At 39.4% G+C, this 26228-nt stretch overlaps 1 protein-coding gene and 1 non-coding gene across 2 annotated transcripts in view; one reads left to right on the top strand and one right to left on the bottom strand.

Moving 5' to 3' along the window:
• The window catches only part of zgc:113232 (uncharacterized protein LOC541546 homolog), a 39067-nt gene that overhangs the window by 6262 nt on the left and 6577 nt on the right, over positions 1–26228 (bottom strand). The window contains exons 4-19 of the mRNA XM_039806533.1: positions 25289–25461; positions 24488–24637; positions 23944–23997; positions 23772–23825; positions 20117–20170; positions 19472–19525; positions 18877–18930; positions 15655–15708; positions 14755–14808; positions 13417–13470; positions 12981–13025; positions 8448–8501; positions 8286–8339; positions 5758–5811; positions 2193–2264; positions 1764–1799 (exon numbers count right to left, since the gene is read on the bottom strand). Of these exons, the coding sequence (XP_039662467.1) occupies positions 1764–1799; positions 2193–2264; positions 5758–5811; positions 8286–8339; positions 8448–8501; positions 12981–13025; positions 13417–13470; positions 14755–14808; positions 15655–15708; positions 18877–18930; positions 19472–19525; positions 20117–20170; positions 23772–23825; positions 23944–23997; positions 24488–24637; positions 25289–25461 (1070 nt within the window). The remainder of the gene's footprint in view (positions 1–1763; positions 1800–2192; positions 2265–5757; positions 5812–8285; positions 8340–8447; positions 8502–12980; positions 13026–13416; positions 13471–14754; positions 14809–15654; positions 15709–18876; positions 18931–19471; positions 19526–20116; positions 20171–23771; positions 23826–23943; positions 23998–24487; positions 24638–25288; positions 25462–26228) is intronic.
• Positions 25758–25829, top strand: trnap-cgg. The gene has a single exon. It is a non-coding gene; the product is annotated as a tRNA-Pro (tRNA).

The following is a 26228-nucleotide window of genomic DNA, read 5'->3' as shown; positions in this document are numbered from 1 at the left end:
CACCTCCCTGTAAGACCAGCACACCCAGAATGCACCTGAACACACCTCCCTGTAAGACCAGCACACCTAGAATGCACCTGAACACACCTCCCTGTAAGACCAGCACACCCACAATGCACCTGAACACACCTCCCTGTAAGACCAGCACGCCCAGAATGCACCTGAACACACCTCCCTGTAAGACCAGCACACCTAGAATGCACCTGAACACACCTCCCTGTAAGACCAGCACACCCACAATGCACCTGAACACACCTCCCTGTAAGACCAGCACGCCCAGAATGCACCTGAACACACCTCCCTGTTAGACCAGCACACCTAGAATGCACCTGAACACACCTCCCTGTTAGACCAGCACACCTAGAATGCACCTGAACACACCTCCCTGTAAGACCAGCACGCCCACAATGCACCTGAACACACCTCCCTGTTAGACCAGCACACCCAGAATGCACCTGAACACACCTCCCTGTTAGACCAGCACACCTAGAATGCACCTGAACACACCTCCCTGTAAGACCAGCATGCCCAGAATGCACCTGAACACACCTCCCTGTAAGACCAGCACGCCCATGGGCTACAGATGGGTGCAGGTGCATTTGCTATTTAAACGACATGGGCGCTGGACGGGAAATTGACAACTGCGTCGGTCTTAATCTAGCAAAGACACGCCGGGTGCGAGACAGGGCTCTATGAGGGTAAAACACCAAACACAAGCACTGAACTGCCCGGCAGTTTTTGTAACAGCCGAATGTTTCCTGCAACAACAAAACACTCGCTATGTCTCGCTCGTCTCTTCTCTTTCTCTCTCTCCTGGGAAATAAAGCTGCCTTAAAGTGTGGTCGGAAACGTCGAAATCTACAAAACATCTGACGGAAAACAGTAAGTGTGAAATAGGAAGTCTACTCGTGCTTTGTTGGGGGGGGGGGTTCAAGAACAAACAGGACGTCACCCAAATGGGCCGTTTCATTGACACGTTTACTCTCTGGTAGACAAAGGGTGCTAAAATAATCCTTTGACATGCTTACATTTAATGTTTCTAGCTAGCTACAGGCACTTTGGTAGCATTTAATCCCCTTGGTTGCACATTGTGGCGCAGATTGTTGCCCCATCCGGTGGGCGGGATTTTTCAGAGTAAGACGTGTTGCTATCTGTCTCTATGTTTACCAAAGTAAAAAATCATTTGTGTGCTCGCCTGGTGAATCGAAACCGGTCCACATTTTACTGGGTTCTTCCTCGGCCCATGCTACACCCTGCCACCAAGTTTAATTATTGAATTATTTTAGCAAAACAAACAGTCAATCAGCGGATTAATCAATAATGAAAGCAATCAATAGGTTTAAAATGAGCATTAGCTCAACCAACTCCAACAGTAAAGTCCTTACATTAATGCATGAGGACTAATAACCTAATTATATAATATAAAATAGTACAGCAGTCACAGGGGACATTTTTATACTTTTAAAGATTATTTTTTGGGCTTTTCCACCTTTATTTGACGGGACAGCTAGGTGAGAAAGGGGAGAGAGAGGGGAAGAAATGCAGGAAATGGACCTCTGCGTCGAGGCATAACCCTCTCAGTATATGTGCGCCTGCTCTACCCGCTGAATTTTAATACTTTAAATTTTTTCTGATTACATACTTTTACTGAAGGAACATTTTCAAAACCTGTAACAGAATATATCTACAGTGGTGAGTAATTTGGAGTGGTATTAGTAATTTGATGACACATATAGACTCTTGATATGTGATTAAACACTCACCTTGTCACCATCAGGTCCTGTCTCACCTTTGGCCCCCTGGAAGAAAGTCAGGTAACAGTTAGAGTCGTGTTCCTTAATCTGAGATCATATTAAAGTTGTTCTTTGTGGAAAGAGACCCTTGTGACGTCTGATATTTTTATTGTTAAAGATTCTTTTTGGGGCATTTTAGGCTTTTATTTTTAAAGGGACAGCTGAAGACATGAAAGGGGAAAGAGAGAGATTGAGTGGGGAATGACACGCAGCAAAGGGCTGAGTTGAAAGAGTCGAACCCACAGCCGCTGCGTCAAGGGCACGTGATGGGAGCACGCTATACCAGGTGAGCTACCCAGGCGCACGTGATGTCTGATATTTAATAAAAGATGAATATGGGTCAACAGTATATGTTAGTAAACTGATCTGCAGTCGGCTGTTTGTGTTGTGTGTACCCACAGGATGGCCCTGCAGGCCCTTGGGTCCTAGTTTCCCTGGTACTCCGGCATCTCCTTGCTCTCCTCCAGCTCCCTGTTGAACAAACAGACAGAATAATACTCAAACAAGCAATCCATCAATTAATATAATTTAATCCATAGTAAATACAATTAATGTTTTTACTGAAATCTGTCCACTTATAGCAATATTTGGCAGATGAAATTCTGAGTTTAAATGCAAACCAGTCAGACATCACTGCATTCACATCGCTTTTGGCCCGTCGGAGACTTGTGTTAGTTTGGAAATCTTCTACTTCCCCATCAGCTTCTGCTTGGCTGGAAGATGTAATGTTTTTACTAAAGCTAGAGAACATTTACATTGAGAGGGTCTGTGGAGAGGTTCTACTTCAAGTAGGGACCGTTTAGGTCTTATTTTGAAAGTCTGAAAGAGTTGCCCACTGGGTGAGTGTCCCTAATTGTAACTGAGACCCCTGTGGGAATGTACTTTTTTTCTTTGGTGAACATACTAGCTGCCAAGAGGTGTATGGTGAGGGTGGGTGAGGGTAATCTTGTTCCTGTTTAAAAAAAAAAGGAAAATCTGGAGGAAATGTACTGTTTGATGTAACCTGTATTGTGCAATTCCTTCAATATTGTCTACGGGCCTGAAATGTGCTACATATGTCTCATATTTTATCTTAATTATTTTATTATTTATAAACCAAAATGAAAATGGAATAAAATATATATATAAAAAGGAAATGAAAACTCTTCCTTGGGTAATGCCCTCTTATTTTAAAATGTTAAATTTGGAGGAAGTACGAACAAAAGCTTTCTTTATGGTTTCATGACCAGACAGTCTGGAGTTTTTTAAAAACTGGCTTCCTGTTTGTCAGCACGGCAGAGCTTATATGAAGTAAAAGCACCGAAATTAGAGTTACTGTAACTTACTGTACAGTCATAAATCTGCTCACCGTATGAATCAGCTGTTAAACAGTTTGACTTTTTCACTTCCACCGTTTCAACCACTGAGAAATCTTACTGACATTTCAAAATTAAAAATGAGCCTCTCTGATTCTTTCCTCATCCTCTGCACCTGTCTCTCCATACAGTAGGCTTCATTTTATTTCAGAACTATACTTCCGTTGAGCTCTTTTTAAATAAATAAAACACCTCCTATGTAGTCTCGCATTGCCAGACCCTACTCCACAGCGCTGCGAAAGAGGGTCTGGCTAGTCCACACAGCATTCAGGGATGGGAGAAAAACATGTTCTGGTTTATTGGCATTTATTTAAACCAATCACAATTGTCTTGGGTGCCGTTAAGTGCCGAGCGGAGCCACGGCGCCTCTGCAAAATAGCCTCGGGAAGGAACTTGTTTTGGTGGAATGTGTGTACGTTCAGTCGTGCAACAGAAAACTCAGATTGGACAGATAGTGTAGCTAGCTGTCTGGATTTACCCTGCAGAGATCTGAGGAGCAGGTAACCATAGTCCTCACAAATCCACCGGAGATTAGAACGGCAACACAAAGAAAGCGGAAGGTAACGGACATCCGAAAAGAGTGACATCGGGCGGACTTTCCGGCAGAACGAGCGCAATCCTGGAAGTGGAACGTCGTGGATATAGACCACCCCCTATGTTACGTCCACTGACTTTTTTCTGGCTTCTTTTTGGAAGAGAGTTGTCTCTCTCAATGAGTACGTTTACATGCACACTAATATTCCACTAATTTTCTCTGCTGAGCTGCTTTAAAAGATGTAAAATCCTAAAGATAAATGAGAATAAAACTTCGCCCTGCAGACTTTTCCAACACCCAAATGAATGTACCTCGGTCCGTCATTAAATGTATTAAATCCCTGTTAAAGTAACTATTATTATTACTATTATTATTATACAATACAAATAAGGGTCTTTTACTATATTATTTTTATTATTATTATAATGACTCACAATTGTGTTTTTATAATTGCATCCAAAGTTATTGATTCTCATGCTTCATTTATTTAGTGATGGAGGGAGGGCGTGTAGTTTTTAAACAGAACATGTTAACAGATGTTTCATTTTTAACAGACAAGCTATCCAGATGTGACATCTGGTGATCTCCCTGTTTGTTGTTATCTGAACCAACAGCGTGTTCTTTGTTTTGTTTTTTCTTTCAGGGACATCCCCTCCTCCTCCTTCTTCCTCTTGTTAATGTCACAGTGGCATCTGACCACATCGATATGTGTAAAAAAACAAAACCACTTACCTCCTGAGAACTGAACTCTGGGAAAATCCTCAAGATATTCGTTGTAACTGCAGATCTTAATCCCGTGATGGGATTCTTTCAAAAAGGACTTTCAATTTTCGATGTACAACCACAACCAACTTTTACCGAAATAAATCTTGTAAAACTTCCATGTTATTTTATGTTTCAATTCCACTGCTGGATTCATTTCAAGCTGAATTTTTCTTAGCGAGGAAGAGGAAGAAGTCGATGAGGAAGTCAATGTCTGTGTTTCCCACATTGGCAGCATCTCATGTCACTTATCTGATAGCTCCTTGACATTTTGTCTTTTAAAATAACGACGGTCAATAACGCGAACTCCCCACACAAATAAAAATGATCTAAACCAAAACAAAGCCCCTAATCCTGTTAAAAGCGCCACTTTGGTGAATGTATATATGTATGTATGTATGAATAACTGTACATGTAACAATCTAACGTCTAATGTATCAACAATCCACGCAACTATATCTGTGAGGCGTACGTGCGTGCGTTTGGACTAAAAAAAGGTGCTACATGATTTTGGTAAGCAATTCGACATCAGTGTAGTAAATATTTTCAGTGCATCAAAAAGCGTGCTCGGCAGAGAAGCTCATCCAGCACAATTTAGCGCATAAAAAGTCACCAAAATGAAGTATTTGAACCTCATAATTAAATACAAAATGAAGGAAAAACTGCAAAAAGGTCCCCATCTACTCGGCTGGCTACGGGCCTGCATTTATTTTATTTACAGTACATCATGTATCCCTCAGCAGTCAGGGGTCTATGCAAGAGAACAAACAATAAATACAGCGAAAACAAAAAGATATGCACATTGTCAGGCTGTTCTCATGAACTTGTTTGAAAGAAAAGTAAAGCATTTTTTTGCTGTGAACACCACATTGTCTGCTGCGGTATAAGACCTAAAACACAGCGCTTTTAAGCCGGGGAGCGGAGTTCGCTTTATCATAGAAGCTCTTATTTCTGCCCCGAGGAGCGAGCATCGAGGAGCTATAGGCGAGGAGACACGAGAGCAGCCTTTCCCGGAAGCCGTGCAGCTGAAGGAGTTGCTAACTCCGCCCAAACAGCTGAATTCATGTGACGCTTCAGAGGAAAGTAGGTCTCATCTCTCTAAAACACATTTGCTCGTTACCTCTCTCCTCCCATCTCTCCCGTGCCTCCTCGGTGGGAGGGACTAAGACGCGAGGAAGGGAGACAAGTAGAGGACTCGAGGAGGCAATTTAAGGGCTATAAGATGCAACCACTGACCCAGCAAGTGGTTCTGATCGGTGATCTTGCTCTTGGACTTCAACTAATCGAAGGTGTGACTTTAGAGTTTACTCACCACAGTGCCCACTCGGCCTCGGGGTCCTTTCACACCCCGATCCCCCTTCTGGCCCTGCAGAGGTAGAACAGACATTAGGACACTGAAGTTCAGCAGTTTGTTTCATCCAACAGGTCTATTTTATAGCAAACATTTTTTATTTGTAAATCAAATTTTTGCCCCCGTTAAAGGTGCATTTGCTATTTAAACAACGTGGGTGCTGGACGAGAAACTGACAACTGCGTCAGTGTTTTTGCTTAAACTAGCAAAAACACTTGCGGTGCAAGACAGGGCCCATAGATTCGGTGGTAGCAGTTCGCTCTAGCTGTTGCGGGTTTGGTAAACATTTCCATAGTAAGAGCAATCTCCAACATTTAGAGACTTTGCTGTTACACTTAGGATTGTGGGTAGTGTAGTACTTCTCCATGACATAGCGGATTAAACATGTTTTTGAGGTTGATTTCATACGGACTTCGGGCATCTACAGGAGCAGAAACGTTTGTTTCCTTTTGTGAGTCTACCTCGGATGGTTTAGACCAGGGGTGTCAAACTCAAATTCACTAAGGGCCGCACGTGAAAATAAGAATCACATCAAGGGCCTGACATTTTATCCACATGCTTTCATTTAATCGAAAAAGTCAAGGATTTTATACTGGATTATTGCGTGTCTCATATAGTCTTCTCACTTACAGTTTGCCCTAAAGCCCCCAAAAAGTAAGTAAAGCCATCAAAGAAAAAAGCAACAAAAAAGGTCAAAAAAAGCGACAAAAACATTGGGGGAAAAACCCGCCAGAAAAGGCCCCAAAAACGTCAGAAAAAGTGACACAAACTTTGGGAAAAAAAGCACCAAAAGGGTCCGCAAAAGTGACAAAAACTTCAGAAAAAACGACAAAACATTGAAAAAGCTACAAAAACTAGACGGGCCAAAAGTTATTGTGAACCTAAATTGATATGCGGGCCAGATCCAAATCTGCGAGGGGCCGGATTTGGCGCGCGGGCCTTGAGTTTGACACATGTGGTTTAGACTATCTAAGCCCAAGCCAATATCTAAATAATAATCTAAATCCTTATGGAGAAAATATACAGGATTTTTACTTTTGGAACCACACTGTTGAGCTCTATTTGTGATTTGAGGCATTGGGTTTTCTAAATAAAATTGTCTTCCTACTGGTAAATGTCAAAATGTCATCTGTGAAAAAAGCCTATTGTGTTAAATAATTACTTACACGTTTCTCTAATGGTCAAACTCAATTGATTGTGCAGGAAAACAGACTCTGGCACTCTCACATTAAAATAGAAAACAATAGGCGTGGGTGTTTTGACGGACATGATACGCTGCCAGTGGGCTTTGTCATTCAGACCAAAATCATTTTATCATGCTGTGATTCATTTTGCAGGACTATTGTGTATGTACTAAGAATAATATATACAGATTCACAGTTAGGTGGGGGAGCCCTTATCAGAGTTCCTGCAGACGTCTTTCATGCAATATTGGATGAGTCACATTCAAATTCTCCCGCTTGACTCATAGATAGAACAATAGGCACTAAACTGAAATTAAAATCCAATAAATAAATATAAAAACTGTCCCAGAGTGAATTCCAGTGAGGAACATCCAATCAGAGAGCAACTAATTTCCTCTGCTGTATGGCTAATGAAACAACAGTGAAATATTTTGATTGGAAAGCTGTAACATATCTGTATAGCGTTGTTAAATTAATCCGGGAGGCTTTTATGTTTCTGTTGAAGATCATTAGAGCCCGACCAATAAAGGATTTTTAAGGCCGATATCGATACAAATATTTGGTGATTTAAAAATCCGATATTCCGATATATTGGTCGATATGTATTTAAAAAAAATAATAATCCAGAAACAAAACATAAACAGATTTCCCTAACATTAGTTATTTGTAGTTATTTATGAGTGCTCACTAAAATAATATGATAATGCAGTTTAAAAATAAACTTGTTTGTTTTATTGTCACAACAGAACAGAGGAAAATCTAAAAATGTTTTTAGCTCTGATAAATAAAATGTATAATAAAATGTCTGATTGGTGGAACCTTCTGGAAAATCAGATTTTGACTTCTAAATAACATGAAGTCCCCTGGTAATACTAGTCCAGTGCGAATGAAACAATAATAAACTGTAAAAAAAAAAAAGAAATGCTTAAAGTGCTCATATTATGCTCATTTTCAGGTTCATAATTGTATTTAGAGGTTGTACCAGAATAGGTTTACATGGTTTAATAAAAAAAAAAATAACACCATATTTTTGTTGTCCTTTGGGGTGGACATTGGGCTTTTTCACTTTGTAAACCTATTACATGCACAAAAAAGATATATAACACAAGAAAGGAAAGGGAAACTTTAAAATAAACGAGACCTTGGCGGTAAAAGAGGAACTGAGAGCATTTGTAGTTGCCACTGATTTCCTCTAGGGCAAAACTGAACTAAACATTAATAACAGTCATTTAATTTCCCATTTGGATTAATAACTAAGTACTTCATACATCTATCTATGTTGTGTTGAGCCATTATGTTCGTTACCTTGGCTCCAAACAGTCCAGGGTCTCCCATTACACCCGGGACTCCTATAGGACCCTGAGGAAGACAAACAGCAGGGATGAACAGAGGTTTGGAGCAGTATGAGGAAAGTAAAGATGGCGGACAGTTTATAGAGATTTGTGACGTTCCATCTAACCAACTCACATCTTCTCCGGGGTCACCGTCGCTGCCCGGCAGGCCACCTAGACCTTGAGTGCCCTGAGAGAGGAAAGGAGAAAAGAGAACGTGAGCAGACAGAAAACACTTCACAGAGTTACTGGTGCCTCTCTAACATTAGAGAATCCTGTGTTTTGGTTTTACTAGAAGTCCTTTCATCTTATATATATCCATCCATCTTCATCTGCTTATTCGGGGTCGGGTCATGACCTAGCCTTCATGACCATAGGTGAGGGTAGGAAAGGAAAACTGACCGGTAGATCGATAGCTTTGCCTTCTGGCTCAGCTCTCTTTTTCATCACAACGGTGCGATAAATTGAATGTAATTCTCCGACCAATCTCCCGCTCCATTGTCCCCTCGCTCGCGAACAAGACCCCAAGGTATTTGAACTCCTTCACTTGGGGTAAGGTATCTTATATATAGATAGAGCATTTTTTTTAAAACAATATTCAGGTGCCCATTTGAACACTGAAACATGTTTTGCTTGCTGTAAATGTTCCTCCTGTTCACACTGGCAATTAAAAGATCCCTTCCTAATGCATTTCCAATGTAAGTGATAGGGGACAAATTGACATTTTTTTAATGTTCCGACATTTTATAGACTAACCATGAACAATAATCTTTCATTTAAGAAAAGACAAGAGATGAATTGATAATAATAAAAATAAGTCTTAGCTCCAGCCATAACGCAGTCAAACATATTCTCTATAAACAAATATCTGCATATAAATGCAGAATCTGTAGATGACAAGACAAGATTTTGGTAATGGAAGCGTTCTGGTTTCCGTTTACAGTGTGAGTAGCATTGACCAATCACGTTTGAGCGAGGCTTTGGTTGCATAAAAGGTAAACAGTCTGTGTGGAGAGCATATGAGGCGGAAGGCATTGGCAAAATGCAATCCAAACAACCTTCAACCCACACTGTGGCTGCAGTTTTGGTTTCAATTTTGGAGTTTTGACTGAACTTACCACACTATTTCTTTTGTATGTGTTTTGGGGTTGATTAGGGAAAACGCAAAAGGTGAATAAGTCAGATAACTGTATTATTCTCAATTCCCACGAAACTCAAAGCAACAGAGAATGCTTTGGGAAAGTTAAGAAACTCAATTATGTACGTTAGTCATTCCTATGTGTCATTGGTGCTGTCCAGATTAACAAAGTGATACTTGTTTAGGTATCTTCTTCCTATCAGTTTCTGTTTTACTCAAATTACCTTTCAAGTCTACTAACCTTTGAACGTGATAGTGAGAGTCTAAGTAAAGAAAAAGTGAAACTATAGAGATCTTTAACAGCAATTTGGGTATTTTTCTAACAAGAAGTGAAAGTTTCAGGGGCAGTTCTTTGACATGAGAGTCCTTCATTCCTGCTAAAAAAAACTGATTAAAAAAATCCAGTAATGAAAGAAAGAGCAGGCATTGTTGCCTTTTTTCTCTCCTGACAACATTATCTATCTTTTCTAGCACTGATGAATCAGAAAAAAAACATGTTGGAGATTGTTTGGAAATGTCTCATTCAGAGTCAGATGAGTCAGGGGGTCAGATGACTTCTTAAATTGTATTTCCCCGTGATTAAGAGAGTTCCTTCATCACCTGACATGACAAAGCTTTTTATTGGGACAAAAACAGTTTTTTTTGTGATTATAAGTAAAGAGGTTGTGATTTAAAATGAGTGAGCTCAACATAAGCTGTCAAAACATTTAAAATGATGTACAGTAAGTGTAGTGATTATGGAATAATTATAGCATGACACAAACCTTGTTATGTCAAGATGACAAAATTATTTAATGAAAAAAAAAAATCATGTTTGTCCTCGCTGGGCTTCTGCAAATTATCAAAAACATGGAATACATTGAGCTAATTTCAGTGTTTCAAAGAATAGTTCAGGATTTTGGGATATACTGTCAACTTATTTGCTTTCTTTTGTACAGTGAGATGAAAAGACCAAAACAGCCCCGTTAAATCACAACTTTTCTTTTGTACACGTCTCTTCATGTACGGATAAAACAAACAAGATGCAGTGCGATAATTGGAGAGCTTTAGAGCTGCTGGTATGTGGATCTTTTTAACTTTGGACAGAGCCCGGCTAGCTGTTTCCCCCCTGCTTCAAGTCTTTCTGCTAAGCTAGGCTAACCACGTTCTGACTCCCGTTCTGTATTTAACACACAAGACATGACAGAGTTCATCAATTCGGGCAAGTGGGTTACATTATTGTTATCTTTTCTTGCCCCCTCCCCTTGCCCACGTCGGAGAATGCTTGTTGAATGCTAACAGTTCCACAATGATTTCCAGGGCTTTTAATAAACAATTAATTTTAAAGATTTATTTTGGGCATTTTAGGCCTTTATTTTCATAGGACAGATGGAGACATGAAAGGGGAGAGAGAGGGGGAACGACACGCAGCAAAGAGACGCAGGTCGGAGTCAAACCTGCGGCCGCTACAAAACTACTACAATATATGGGTGCGTGCTCTACCAGGTGAGCTACCCAGGCGCCCAGCAATGTTTTTCTCAAGTGCTGTTAATGTTCTCTACGTGAATATTGTTTGCACGGGCGCCCGGATAGCTCAGTTGGTATAGCGGGCGCCCATACATAGAAGTTTACTCCTCGACGCAGCGAGCCCGGGTTTGACTCTGCCCTGCGGCCCTTTGCTGCATGTCATTCCCCCCTCTCTCTCCCCTTTCATTTCTTCAGCTCTCCTGTCATTAAGGCCTAAAAATGCCAAAAAATAATCTTAAAAAAAAGAAATACATGTCTCATTTGCAGTTATTGTAGGTTTAGAAACAAAAAAATACAACTCAAACTCGATGATGTAGTAGAAATGAGGGCAGCTAAAAATGTATGCGGTCAAAACAAACTACAGATAGAAACCATTTTCTCTCCGGCAAGTTAATTATTGCAATTAGATTTGATAGTTGTTATTTTTTAAATAATAGCCTCTATTTCAGTATGAACTTTAACTCATCTATGACACTGTCCATGATGTGTTTATATATTGTAAATGAAGATCAAATATTACAGTCTTTGTCGTTATTTAATAACCACTAATAAAAAAACTATTTGTAAAGGAACCAGTTGATTCTACGGGCAAGTCAAAAAAATGTCCCTGCCCAACCAGGCAAGTGAAAAAAACACGTTAACATTGAACCCTGCATGAGATGGATGTCAATCTTCAAACACTTAGTCTTAGAAGGTAAGCAAATATGCATATTATTCCTTTTCAATATAGTGTTTAAAAAAAACTTTTATAGAGAGTCTTAGTGACGTATTTAAAATTAAGTTCAGTAAATCAGCCTGTTGAGCAGCATCCGTATTCATCTTATCATCATTATAAATCCTCTGATCATTTAAATTTCAATTTAAATTTTATTTGTAAGGGACAGTGTGCAATTAAAACATAAATGTAATCATTTGATGCATTGCACCAGAGTTAGCCTTAGGCTAATTTGCAGTCTAATGCATCTGTAGTCCCACAGATGCATTAACATCCAGACGTGAGACTTTCCCACATTTACATCTGAGTTATTTCATCGTTTAAAGTCCCTCTGTAACCGAAATTCTACAGATGAGTTCAGTCTGAGTTACAGACAGAGAGCTGCTGGTTCTGCTGTCTGTATCTGTCAGTCACAATGAGTAGGCTGTGGTTTAGTATTTTGCTCTAAAGCACTTCAGCAGGACATTTTGCAGAAGGACAAAGCTGTGACCCAATAGCTAGTGACTGTGTTTTCACAACGCTGGTCATCATGTGTTTACAACCTATGATGAATCACGCTGTGTTTCACATGTTGTCATATCATTTTTTTTTTAACCATAACAACTCTAAAACAACATAAAAATTTGATGTAGTGGGAAAATACATAATGTTTACGGTCTGTAACAAAAAAAGCAATATTGGAATACATAACTATCCTTCTCATGACATGACTGTTTGTGTGGTATGGTTGGCCAGTATAGACCATTACCTCCAAGGACGGAGCTTGTGCGTCTCCATGTATCATAGCAAAAATAGTAGCTGCAGGTTGTCTGATTAAGAAATAATAAGGTTTGGTGTCCCATTCAGGGAGGGGTTTTGTTGAGCCCTTACATTGCGGAATCTCTGCATGAAGGGGCCTCTGAGTCACTGGCATCACAAACTGCAATTAGGTTTCAGTATGTGTGTATGTGCATACTTTCAGTATGTAGTAATTAACTGTTGCATAATAATGGTTGTCATTGTGAGACTAAAACCACTGAAACGGAAACTGATAAGACACACACCCACACACACACATCAACACACACCCACACCCACACAGACCTACACACCCACAGTGAGATACGAACCTTAGAACAAACTCACCACATGAGTGATATTTAATAGTAATTAATCCCCCCCCCCCACCCACACACCCACACCCCCCACCCCACAAACACCCACACACACACACAGTGAGATGTGTAAACTGAAAACAAACTTGCGAAATCAGTGAGATTTAATAATAAATGATAAGCTATAGTTATGAAACACAAAATGCGTGTTTGTACCTTTGGTCCAGTGGGTCCGATGGGTCCCTGCTGTCCAGGATAACCCTGAGGACGACAAGGAACAGGAAATGTTTTATCGCAAATACATCTCTGCACGGTGAGGAGCAAATTATTTCAAAGATGAAGCAGAGGAGGAAGAAAATGACTGAAACGTGTAACTAAGGAGTACTGATTGAGTAGCTGTAATCCGTCAGAAAAGACATAAAGGAGAAATCATCTCAACTATTTGACTTAAACTGAACATAAAAGCTTTGTTCTTAGTACAAATGTATCGTACACATTGATAACGTGCTCCTGAGAATCTCCTGGTGGAATTCATGGTGTATGGGATATTTGCTTTTATACAAAATGCAAACCAAATGTGAATAATTTAACGAAAGAGTAAAAATTCAGATGTTCTCATTGAGCGCAGATGATGATTGGGGATCTTTCTTACAGTGTATCCCCTGTCGCCGACGTCGCCTGGAAACCCGGGAGCGCCGATCTGACCCTGTGGGAGAACATGGGACGGTTAAAGAGACTCTATCCACCTCTGCTGGTGAACAGAAGATGCAACAAGGCTTTACTACTACTAACAACACGGTCACATTTCATCCAAATATTGAAGAATCCTGTATTTAGAACAGGAACGATCTAGTGATACTGCTCTAAGATCACTGGACTTCAGTTACCAGACCTGAGTTCCCTCTGGAAGAAACTGGTACTCCATAAAGCTAAGAGAATCATGGGTAATTCTGGCAAAGTTCTTTCTTGTAGATACTCTTTAATGCCATCAGGGTGGCGCTATCTCCCCCCATTAGGCTCTTAAAGGTCCCATATCATGCTCATTTTCAGGTTCATACTAGTGTTTTGTGTTTCTACTAGAACATGTTTGCATACTTTAATGATAAAAAAAAACTCAATATTTTTCTCATACTGTCTGTCTGAATATACCTGCATTCACCCTCTGTCTGAAACGCTCTGTTGGAGCGCCTGTCCCTTTAAGCCCCCCTCCCCCCTCCTGAAGAAGCCCAGTCTGCTCTGATTGGTCAGCGTTTCTGGGTCTTTCGCATCTGTGTACTCTGCAGCTCTGCACCGTCATTGCAGCCGGGGACTGACTGTTACGGCACTGTAGCGGCACTTTCTACCTACATGTAGTATAGTTGTGACATCACAACCGTACAGAAGTCCGGACGGCTCGTTTAAAGGCACAGTTTCTGAATACGGGCTGTGTGCATTTCTCTGTGGATTGAGCATTTTGATATTTTCACAGTATTTATGCATAATGTCAACCTGCTTCAAAATCAAAAAAAGACATGGACTTTTTACAATATGGGACCTTTAAATGCTGCTGATGGCAGCAACCTGTAACATCCAGAGCTTGTAATCCTGGGAGAGCATAATGCCATGATTTATGTATTTATTACTTTAGTGGGCTTATGGTTGTATATTTATTTAATTTAGCTTAATTTCTGCAACCTGTGTGTGCGCCTTGCTGCTCTTGCCTGGGTTAGCCATTTGTTGACCTGCTGCTACTGACATGTTGGTGGATTGAACGATTGCGATGGTGTTCACTCTTGTCTGTTTTTTATGTGACTGGTTGACCGCAAAATTTAATTGCCCTTTAGGGATAAATAAAGTTGTTTGAATTGAATTGAATACATAAGAAAGTAATGGATTAAAAACAATAGTTTGGCATTTTTGGAGATTCACTTCCTGCAGATACTGTATATTGCATGTATATGCAGGTACTTCAGGTCTTCTCGGAGCTTTTGCATATGTTTGATTTCCATACCTTCTGTCCGTCTCGTCCCTGAGCCCCCTCTTTGCCTTCATCACCGAGAGACCCCTAAACACCAAACACAGAAACAACGGAAAAACATCTGTTTCATGAACAAAAGAGACGTATGATGATGAATCTTAAAAAGTAATTAAGATTAAAAATGTAACCCCACTGACAGATAAAAGATTAAATTAGATATTTGGAGTTTACAGTTACTTGTTAACTAATTAAATGTATCACTATAAAGTGATTTGTTTCTGTTTATCGGCCCTTACTTTACTTTAGATTGGTCTGTCATATTTGATGTATAAAGGTTCAGAGAAGAAATAAAACCATTTTCAATCTAAAAGATGTTATATCTTTATATAGCAGAGCAGGCGACAGAAAAACATTTATTTAGTCTTACCTAAACAATCTTCAAACTTAAAATATTAAATAGGGGAGTCTCAAACATGTTCTTCAGCAATGACTGCTTTGCCATTGTTAGATAATGGAGTTTTGATTCGTAAAGATCAACAGGTCATTGGTTTTACGCCCTGACAACTCGTCATTTACATTTTACAATTCTTCTTTAACAGGATAGGCTCCATGGCATCAAGTGTGATATGACCGCCATATTTTTGGGAAAGTACGACACGAAGGATATGGTCAAATTAAAATAATGTATTTAAAAAAGGGGAAATCACAGATCCTGCTTTTGATTTCCATCATTGAAATTGAAAGCTCTTTTCAATCTATTTTCGATTTAGAATAGAAATCGTGGCACCCCTTTTATTAAATTTACATTTTAGACACTCTTTTAAGAACATGTTACAAATCATAAATGTTAATGACCTCTATATAAGCACTTTAAACATGTCAGGTACATACTGTATATCCAGTGTAATTGTGTGTATGAGAGAGTGTCTTTACCTTTATGCCTTTACCGCCCTTTGGTCCTGAAGACCCAACGTCACCACGAGGGCCCTGAAATAGAACAAATAAATAATAATGAAAATTAATAATCTGTGTGTGTGTGTGTGTGTGTGTGTGTGTGTGTAACACTGACTTCTCCCTTCATAATTTAACTAATAACAACAACAATGAATATATACTGTAATATTAAAAGCTGATGTGAAATAAAAAGGATATTAAAGCATAAAAAAACATTAGAAATGTAGTGTTTTTGTGGTGCTGCAGACGCCTGCCTACTTAAATGTTATACATTCAGATTTGATATTTGATATCTGTTTTGAAATAAAGTACGCAAACGTTTAAAAATTGGGCTCCAGAAACAAAAGCTTTGGTGGTTGATCTTCAAGAAAGAGAAAAAAACTCATAATTCATTTGCAAAATACTTCTGTTGGTTTATAAATCAGTGAATGGTTTATTGTGTGGTAGAAACCTGTAACGGCTTATATAAAATCCACAACCAAAGGAAATACACAAACGTAGACGTACAAGTGCTCATATTATGCTTTTTGAACTTTTCCCTTTCCTTTATTGTGTTATATATGTTTTTTGTAACAGGAGAAGTTAACCCTCTCCTTGATTACACGTTGTTTATGGAGAAGGAGAACCAGGAAATGAGTCGGGGGGGGAAATTCAACACTACCAGAAGCCACAGCCGAGCAACATGCGGCACCGCAACATGCAGTTACATTTTGTGAGAGGTGCACGCCAGGCTACGGCATAGGGTCCGGCTAGGTCCGTGTCTCCACGTACCTAGCCGCGGCGTAGATTTTACGCAGAAGCCTAAATCACGCTGAAGTCTTCCACAAACCGAGGGAAAACACTGACATGTTGTTTAACCCTTGTGTTGTCTTCCCGTCGACCATGAAAAAAACACTTTAGTTGTCCCTATCTCAACGTTTTTGTTGCTTTTTTCGAATATTTTTTAAAAACGTTTTTGTGTTGTTTTTTTTCAACGTTTTGCTCACTTTTTCAGATGTTTCTGTCGCTTTTTCTGACATTTAAGGCGTTTTTTTCAACACCTCATAGTTCTAATATATAAAAAAAAAATGTGAAAACATAAGGACAACATAAGGGTTAACCCTCGTATCGTCTTCCAGTCGACCATGCACTTGTTGTCCTCCGGTTTGGTTTGCCTGTTCATAAAGCATAAAGTAGCCTACAAATTATCACCCAATTCTGGATTACAGCTTCTTAGCCAACGACATAATTCATTACCACTAGTTTTACACTTCTTTTTGGAATTGATGTTCAATAAACCTCATTTACTTGAAATGATGCCTCATTTATTTTTTTGAAATTATGAATTATCTTATCTAACAATTAAGATCAGTGGGACATATGTTTATGGGTTATCACAGATCTTCACCCGGGTATACATTAAGTAGTGATCATCAATTAGCGCATGGAACCATCCACGTTATTTTTGGGAAATTTGGTTAAAAGAAACCCCTATTTCAGATATTGAATCTTTAAAAACGGGTCAAATTTGACCAGAGGACAACATGTTGTTTAACAGCATCAACAAGAACTGGTAAAGCCCCCAAATCACCAGCAGCCTCCTTTCCTGCGTCACTGCTCCACCTGAGAGCTGCAGGAGCCACCATGACGGCAGCTTGTGGCTCCTAATAGGCAGGTGGAGGAGCCAAAAAAAAACAAACTCTGGGTGATTTCCAACCGACAACTATTGGATCAACCCTTACAGTCAATCAGCACTGCTCCCAGTAGATCACACGGACAAAACACAAACACACCAGGACTGATAAACCGTACGATAAAAAAAATTAGACTGTGCAAAACTGTAAATACATTTTGCTATTTATTCTCATTACTTACACTACCGGTCAAAAGTTTGGGGTCACCTAGAAATTTCCATTCCACTCCATTATAGACAGAATACCAGCTGAGATCAGTTGCATTGTTTTTCTAACCGGGGCAGCAGTTTTCAGATTACATTATGTGCTTATATAATTGCAAAAGGGTTCTCCAATGTTTTCTCAGTTAGCCTTTTAAAATGATATCAGATTAGTGAACAGAATGGGCCTTTGGAACATTGGATGAATGGTTGCTGATAATGGGCAATGTAGATATTGCATTAAAGATCAGCCACCCACTCAGATCAGCTGGTATTCTGTCTATAATGGAGTGGAATGGAAATTACTAAGTGACCCCACACTTTTGACTGTTAGTGTATGTTTATTTATTGTTTGTTTATCTGTGTCTTGTACTCCCCCCCCTATCTGTTGCTGCTGCAACAGTGGGAATTTCCCCATCGTGGGACTAATAAAGGGTTTTGAATCTTGAATCACTCGGCGGACGGAGGTCTCACTGACGGTTACAACTCCTGCCTCACTTCATTTGCCTCGACATATTTGCATGTCAGGAATAAAGAAAATGTTCATTTTTATATCACTGTCTCCGTACGGTGGAAGCCTTTTAGAGTTGCTGAGTCTGCTATCCCACCACTGTTACGTTGCCTTGTAACTTTGTCTTTAATTGCTCTAGTATAGTTTCTATTTTAACTTCTATTCTTATTCTTGAGTTTTACGTATATACCTCTTATTCATAGGCGTAATTTTTGGGGTAGGGGGGTGGGGGACTTATCAAGACTGGACGGGGGGAAATGAAGTCAAAGAGTTTAAATGCTGTGGCAGGCAAACATTTGTTGTTAAAATGTGAATATTTCCTAAAGAAAAAAAAAACATCCCGAAACACGTGTGACGTTTTGAAACTGCAGAAAGTTTGGTAAAAATACAGCAGATTAATTCATTAATAATAATGATATTTACATGAATTAAGACATTTGCATGCAGAAAAAGGCACAAATTGTTGCAAAAAAAAAAAAAACGGTATGATGCTTAAAGTTTTCTGGGGGACGACCCAGACACTCTGGTTATAATTTGTACCCCCTAATTTTTAAACAAATATTGTCGCTAGATAGGTGGAGATCTCAACATTGAACCCAAAGTTACGCCCTTGCTCTTATTATTTCTTTCTTTTACGTTTTCTTTTGATCTGTATTTATTTATGTCATTGTGCTGCTGCAACAACCACATTTTTTTGTATTCATCGATAAGAGAGAAAATAGGAAAAATGACACTGATGTTTTTTCACAACAAAGTTGTTCAGTTCAGATATGATGAATGTTTCCACCACAGGGAGGTTGAGGAGGTGTTTCCTTACAGTCTCACCCGGACCTCCGACTCCTCCGCGGGGTCCCTCCATCCCGGCGTCACCCTGCCGACAGCAAGACATCACATTTTATTAAAACATCTGTTCATAATGCTGGTAAACTGCTCATATCATACATAAACTGTGATAAACTGTTAGAAACTGTGATTTTGGGGTGGGGGGACATTTGCGTTGTTAATTTTTTTTTTTTTTTCAAAATTTTCACTAATAAAAAATATGTTTTTACTAATTCAGTTACCAAGACCTTAATTCTTCCTATGGCTAAAAGGTTATGAGGACAGCAAAAACATTTTTTGTTACATAAAAATAATTAAAACAATATATTTTGGGATATATAAGAGAGGTTTGATACAGAAAAGAATTTATGGCTGAGTGAACCAGAAGTTTATGGAAACCCTTTCATAATTTTAAAGTAACTTTATTGGAAAGGTTAACATATTTCGGTCTTTCATATTAAAAGGTGCATCCCTGGCCAGTGCATCAGTCTAAAAGGAGTGTAAGTTTGTGTGTGTGTGTGTGTGTGTGTGTGTGTGTGTGTGTGTGTGTGTGTGTGTGTGTGTGTGTGTGTGTGCGTGTGTGCGTTTACCTTCAGACCAAACTCTCCATGCTCGCCTGGGTCTCCTATAAGTCCGGGTTCTCCCTGTTGACGACAAAAGATTCTACAAGTAATTCTCTGAGAACATGTTTACTTATTATCTTGTATTTTGAGTCCTGACAAGTTAATGTCATCCAGAATCTATCAAGCTCAACATTACAGTAAAAGGATTATTTTTTACAACACAACATCTTTCTTGCATGTTCTGTTTAAAGCTTTAGTGCGTAACTTTTTGATATTAATGAACATCCGTTACATTCAACTCATTACCAAATGAGTTGCTACAAAGCTAATTAAGACCATCAGCTCCACACAACTCTCTCTGGATTTCTCAGTGTGACTATGTTCAGAAGATCTTCGAGTGAAGATAATGACCTCTTCTGAAGAGTCCATCATGTTTTTTTTAATCCTCCGTGTCCTCCTTGGCTACTAGCAGCTGGGTGGAGAAGGGTGGGGGTGGTGGGTGTTCACGGAAGGCTTGTATCATGGGAATAAGCCAACAGTTTTGTCGTCATTACTTAGAATTCCTCATGGGGGCGACAGAAACTACGCACTATAGCTTTAAAACTTTCCAAACCCTGTGAGACTCATCAGACCTCCTCTGTAAGATGCTCAGTGAACTGGTTTTGAACTCACCATGGCTCCAGAGAAACCAGAAGCTCCGTCATCTCCCTCAGGTCCGGCGTCGCCCTGTAAAAGGAGAGGCCAAGGGTCAAAACAAATCAACAAACAGGAACACAAAATATGAAGTGCTTTGTTATTTTTTGTCACTCAAGAGAGACAAGGAGAGTTCTTGCTTTTGGTATGTATGTATATTCACTAATACATTTTCAATAGATCTGCAGGATTAGAGGAAAATATGGGATAACGTTGTTGAATATCGCGATAACAACATAAATAAACAGATATTAAAGTGTACTCTGTTCTGCCTTTCTGCTGCTTTCAGCACACCGCTAAAATACAAACAGATTGCTTGTTGAAATAAAAAATAAAGCTTTTACTTTCAATGATTTTGAATTAAACATTGAACTGAAGTCAAACTGCAATAAAAAAAGAATAAAAGTTACATTTTAAAGTGCTGTTTTCTACAGATACTCTCTTTCAACTAACTTAAACAAATCTCAAGAGTGAAATACCTTTCGTGATGTTTACCGTGTAAGTTGACATCGCAATGACGATTAAAAAAAACATATATTGTGCAGGCCTAATACATCCTAAACTCATTTAAAGTCTGGAGCAGTTCATATTATTCCAAATATTCAGTTAAAATCTGTAGAAGAAGACAAAACGTATCAGCAGAAAATACATGGAAACTAAAAACTTTTCACATGTATTTTTATTTCACTATCTATTTACTGTACTTGTTTTTACTTCTTTGAATCAAAGTTTTGTTGTGGCGTCTCACGGAGTATGAAGAGTAAATTGGGGATTTTTCTTTTTTTCTCCTTTTACTTTTACTTTTAATAAACTTACTTAAAAATAAACTACAAAACTAAAACTAAAACTTGTATTTCCTTGTTTGGCTTTAGTCCTTTCTAAGTGTCTCTGCAGCTTTAGTTCCATTTTCATTTTCATCCAATTTTACTTTTACTTTGTTGATGTCAATGTTAGTGCAGTATCGATCAGCATGCACAGTAGTTAAGGGTGTCACGATTTCAATTTTAATTCGAAATCGACCAAAATTAAGTCACAATCTCGAACTTCGTATTAAAAAATGGAATCGTTGATGCTGCCGGTCGGCTTGCCAAGCGAAAAAAACCCCCGAAAAAAGTAGTTATCTGTGTGGTATATGTTCAACTGTTCGGAAATAGTTTGTTAAGGACACTTAATTGTTCCGAGAAGACTATGGACATGGCTGTTTTATTGTTTGTTTTGTTGTGAACTTGAATGTCATCTTCTGTGAAGAAGACTGCAGTTACAAAAGAGAAACTAGATTGCAGGTTATAGATATAAGTTATTGTTACATTATGTTGTTAATAAATGTTTTAAATTTGACAATGTAGTGTGGTACATTGCGAACAAAGGTCAGATATTATATTGCATAAAAGTCTAGTCTAAAAATGGCATAGCAACCTGTGCTTTAAAATATATATATATATAAGAATCGAATCGAACCGTGACCTTAGAATCGAAAATGTAATCGAATCGAGGATTTGGAGAATCGTGACACCCCTAGTAGTAGTAGTAGTAGTAGTGGTAGTAAGTATCACCGTTGCTGTAACACGATTTACTTACCACTGGTCCCGTGTCTCCTCCTTTTCCCCGAACCACTTTGGTTTCCATTCCACTCCATTATAGACAGAATACCAGCTGATCTGAGTGGGTGGCTGATCTTTAATGCAATATCTACATTGCCCATTATCAGCAACCATTCATCCAATGTTACAAAGGCCCATTCTGTTTACTAATCTGATATCATTTTAAAAGGCTAACTGAGAAAACATTGGAGAACCCTTTTGCAATTATATAAGCACATAATGTAATCTGAAAACTGCTGCCCCGGTTAGAAAAACAATGCAACTGATCTCAGCTGGTATTCTGTCTATAATGGAGTGGAATGGAAATTTCTAGGTGACCCCAAACCTTTGACCGGTAGTGTAAGTAATGAGAATAAATAGCAAAATGTATTTACAGTTTTGCACAGTCTAATTTTTTTTATCGTACGGTTTATCAGTCCTGGTGTGTTTGTGTTTTGTCCGTGTGATCTACTGGGAGCAGTGCTGATTGACTGTAAGGGTTGATCCAATAGTTGTCGGTTGGAAATCACCCAGAGTTTGTTTTTTTTTGGCTCCTCCACCTGCCTATTAGGAGCCACAAGCTGCCGTCATGGTGGCTCCTGCAGCTCTCAGGTGGAGCAGTGACGCAGGAAAGGAGGCTGCTGGTGATTTGGGGGCTTTACCAGTTGTTGTTGATGCTGTTAAACAACATGTTGTCCTCTGGTCAAATTTGACCCGTTTTTAAAGATTCAATATCTGAAATAGGGGTTTCTTTTAACCAAATTTCCCAAAAATAACGTGGATGGTTCCATGCGCTAATTGATGATCACTACTTAATGTATACCCGGGTGAAGATCTGTGATAACCCATAAACATATGTCCCACTGATCTTAATTGTTAGATAAGATAATTCATAATTTCAGCTTATTAAAAAAAATAAATGAGGCATCATTTCAAGTAAATGAGGTTTATTGAACATCAATTCCAAAAAGAAGTGTAAAACTAGTGGTAATAAATTATGACGTTGGCTAAGAAGCTGTAATCCAGAATTGGGTGATAATTTGTAGGCTACTTTATGCTTTATGAACAGGCCAACCAAACCGGAGGACAACAAGTGCATGGTCGACTGGAAGACGATACGAGGGTTAACCCTTATGTTGTCCTTATGTTTTCACATTTTTTTTTATATTAGAACTATGAGGTGTTGAAAAAAACGCCTTAAATGTCAGAAAAAGCGACAGAAACATCTGAAAAAGTGAGCAAAACGTTGAAAAAAAAAACACAAAAACGTTTTTAAAAAATATTCGAAAAAAGCAACAAAAACGTTGTTGAAGTGCTGCGAGTCAACCTCCTCTAACGTAGCTACAGCCAGTCAAAAGATACCATGGCAACAGCAGATGCTGGAGACCCATGGACAGAACTTGAACCCCCTCCTCTTTCACTGAAGTCGCCGGTGTGGAAGTATTTTGGATTTCCATTCTCATTTGGAGTTATGTTGACAACGTTCGCGTTGTCGACAAAAAAGTCAGAGTTTGCTAGCTCTGCTATGTGCGTGTACCATATAAAAAGTAGTTATCTGTGTGGTATATGTTCAACTGTTCGGAAATAGTTTGTTAAGGACACTTAATTGTTCCGAGAAGACTATGGACATGGCTGTTTTATTGTTTGTTTTGTTGTGAACTTGAATGTCATCTTCTGTGAAGAAGACTGCAGTTACAAAAGAGAAACTAGATTGCAGGTTATAGATATAAGTTATTGTTACATTATGTTGTTAATAAATGTTTTAAATTTGACAATGTAGTGTGATACATTGCGAACAAAGGTCAGATATTATATTGCATAAAAGTCTAGTCTAAAAATGGCATAGCAACCTGTGCTTTAAAATATATATATATATATATATATATATATATATATATATATATATATATATATATATAAGAATCGAATCGAACCGTGACCTTAGAATCGAAAATGTAATCGAATCGAGGATTTGGAGAATCGTGACACCCCTAGTAGTAGTAGTAGTAGTAGTGGTAGTAAGTATCACCGTTGCTGTAACACGATTTACTTACCACTGGTCCCGTGTCTCCTCCTTTTCCCCGAACCCCTTTGGTTCCTTTATAACCCTAAAAAACAATAATCACAAATGAAAATCACAGTATCCGCAGCAGCAGCAGCTGGACACGTTATTTAAGGTTTCCTGATGATTAAAAAACATGCAGTGATGATGTTTTAGACTCTCACCTCTCTGCCCTGAACTCCTGGCTCACCAGTTTTACCCTGCAGACCTCTGGATCCCTGACAGGAAATAGAAAAAGAATAACGGATACAAGATTGAGTAAAAGATAGCAAACGCATGCATTTATTGCTTGATTCCGTGTGTGTGTACATGCAGATAAACATGCAATTGAATGCACTTTAAACTGAAAGTTACACCAGAGATTCTCAGATAGAAACATATTGGGGAGCAACTGTAAAAGCGCAATCCCCCCCACAGTTTGTACCTCGAGACTTCTAAAATAAGTTGATTGGATGATCTCAATGACCTGTTGTGCTCACCAAGGGTAAAAATCAGTCTATATGTAATAAGACTATTTTTGATGGTCAGTAGTGACATTATCAGATGAAAGCTTCCATTAGGCAAATTTAAGATAACAGAAGAACTGGATGAATGCAGCGCCTAATGGGCAAAAGAAATTTGGTGCATGAGATGAGCAGGATGGAGCAGGAAAAACAGCAGTGTGTGCTGTGAATAAAGAGGCGATGATGGGATGAAATGAGTCGGTACCTTTGGTCCTGCGAAGCCAGCGAATCCAGGCTGTCCGGGTTCACAGTCGCACTCCGTCGGCCCCTCCTCCCCAAGCGCTGCGTCGCCCCCGGACTCCTCCTCCGAGGAGGAGTCGGTGTCTGGTCTCGCTGGACGATACTTATATGGGACCTGAAACACGACAATATCACACCACGGGGAGCGTGAACATACACACTGTGGACTGTCTGCTTTTTTGATTTTGGCAATCTTTAGTCTCGCTTTGCCAGACCTTCCTCCACAGCGCTGCGGAGGAGGGTCTGGCTAGTCCACACAGCATTCCGGGATGGGAGAGAAATGTGCTCTGGTTTATTGGCATTCCTTTAGACCAATCACAAACGTCATGGACGGCGCTAAGCACCGCACGGAGCCACATTGCGTCTGCTAAATAGCCTCGGGAAGGAACTTGTTTTGGTGGAACATGTGTACGTTCAAAAGTAGTTTTAGTCGTGCAACAGAAAACTCAGATTGGACAGATAGTCTAGCTAGCTGTCTGGATTTACCCTGCAGAGATCTGAGGAGCAGTTAACCATAGTCCTCACAAATCCACCGGAGGTTAGAACGGCAACACAAAGGAAGCGGAAGGTAAAAGGAAATCCCGAAAAAATGTAAATGAAATTTAAATTTCCGGCAGCAACGGGTCAGTCCCGGAATAGGAGGGAATCGACTAGGTAATATTAGGGCTGCAACTAACCATTTTTTTTATTGTTGATTATTTTCTGGATTAATCAAATAGTTTTTTGGCTATGAAATGTCAAGACCTCCAGCCCTCAGCGGTCATACCTGCATGGTCTCTGTGTCTTCTTTGGCGTAGTGGGACTCGGCAGTGGTGGCGTAGGGGAAGGCGTCCTCGGTCATCATGGTGACCTGTGTGGGTTCAGCGCCGTACGGGTCGTAGTCCTCCTCCTCGGGCCGTTGGTCCTCGTCGTAGCTGTGAGTCGGCTCAGGTGGATACTCTGATGGCACAGAGGAGACATTTTAGACTTAGCTCCGGGACTTAATGGTGCATTTTGTTTTACAGTTAGTGGTCCGTTTTTAGTTTGGAAGTCTACCGGTCTAACGGTTATGTGTGCTTTTTGTTTGGACCAATTCGCAAGTATGGACGACAGAAGAATGGCAAAAGGTTCAATAAATGACTAAATCTGTAGGGGTTAGGACCTGATTAACAAACAGAAATACAGAACACAATAACAGATGGTTCCAAAATAAATGTAAATCAGACCCAATTCTATTGGCAATGTGATAAGTGAGTGGCTCGTTGGTCTAGGGGTATGATTCTCGCTTCGGGTGCGAGAGGTCCCGGGTTCAAATCCCGGACGAGCCCTTACTTTGGGAAGAAAAATCTCAAAAACATACAAAACTCACACTTGAATGAAAACTGAAGGCAATTAACAATTCTGTGTTATGGACACTGGTCAAACCTATATAGTAGTACATCCTGTTAGTGTTTGACAGAGTTCTTTTATGTATGTATTTAATCATTTATTTATTACTGTATGTATTTATATTTTTATTTATTGATTGATTGTTCAGTCATTCTCCGTCAGGTAAGTATAAAAAGTAAAGCCTTGTGCAGCTGTACTTTCCAGGCACAACCAATTACAGAAGCAATGGTGATGTTTACCTGCACTGCGCTTTGCCTCTCTGCTCTGCGCCGTACCTCGCGGTAGGGCTGGGCAATATATCGATATTATATCCATATCGTAATATGAGACTGGATATC

The sequence above is a fragment of the Perca fluviatilis genome, chromosome 7 (genome assembly GCF_010015445.1).
Source record: "Perca fluviatilis chromosome 7, GENO_Pfluv_1.0, whole genome shotgun sequence".
Classification (NCBI taxonomy): domain Eukaryota; kingdom Metazoa; phylum Chordata; class Actinopteri; order Perciformes; family Percidae; genus Perca; species Perca fluviatilis.
The sequence above is the reverse complement of the archived record's forward strand: the minus strand, read 5'-3'. Positions and strand labels throughout refer to the sequence as shown.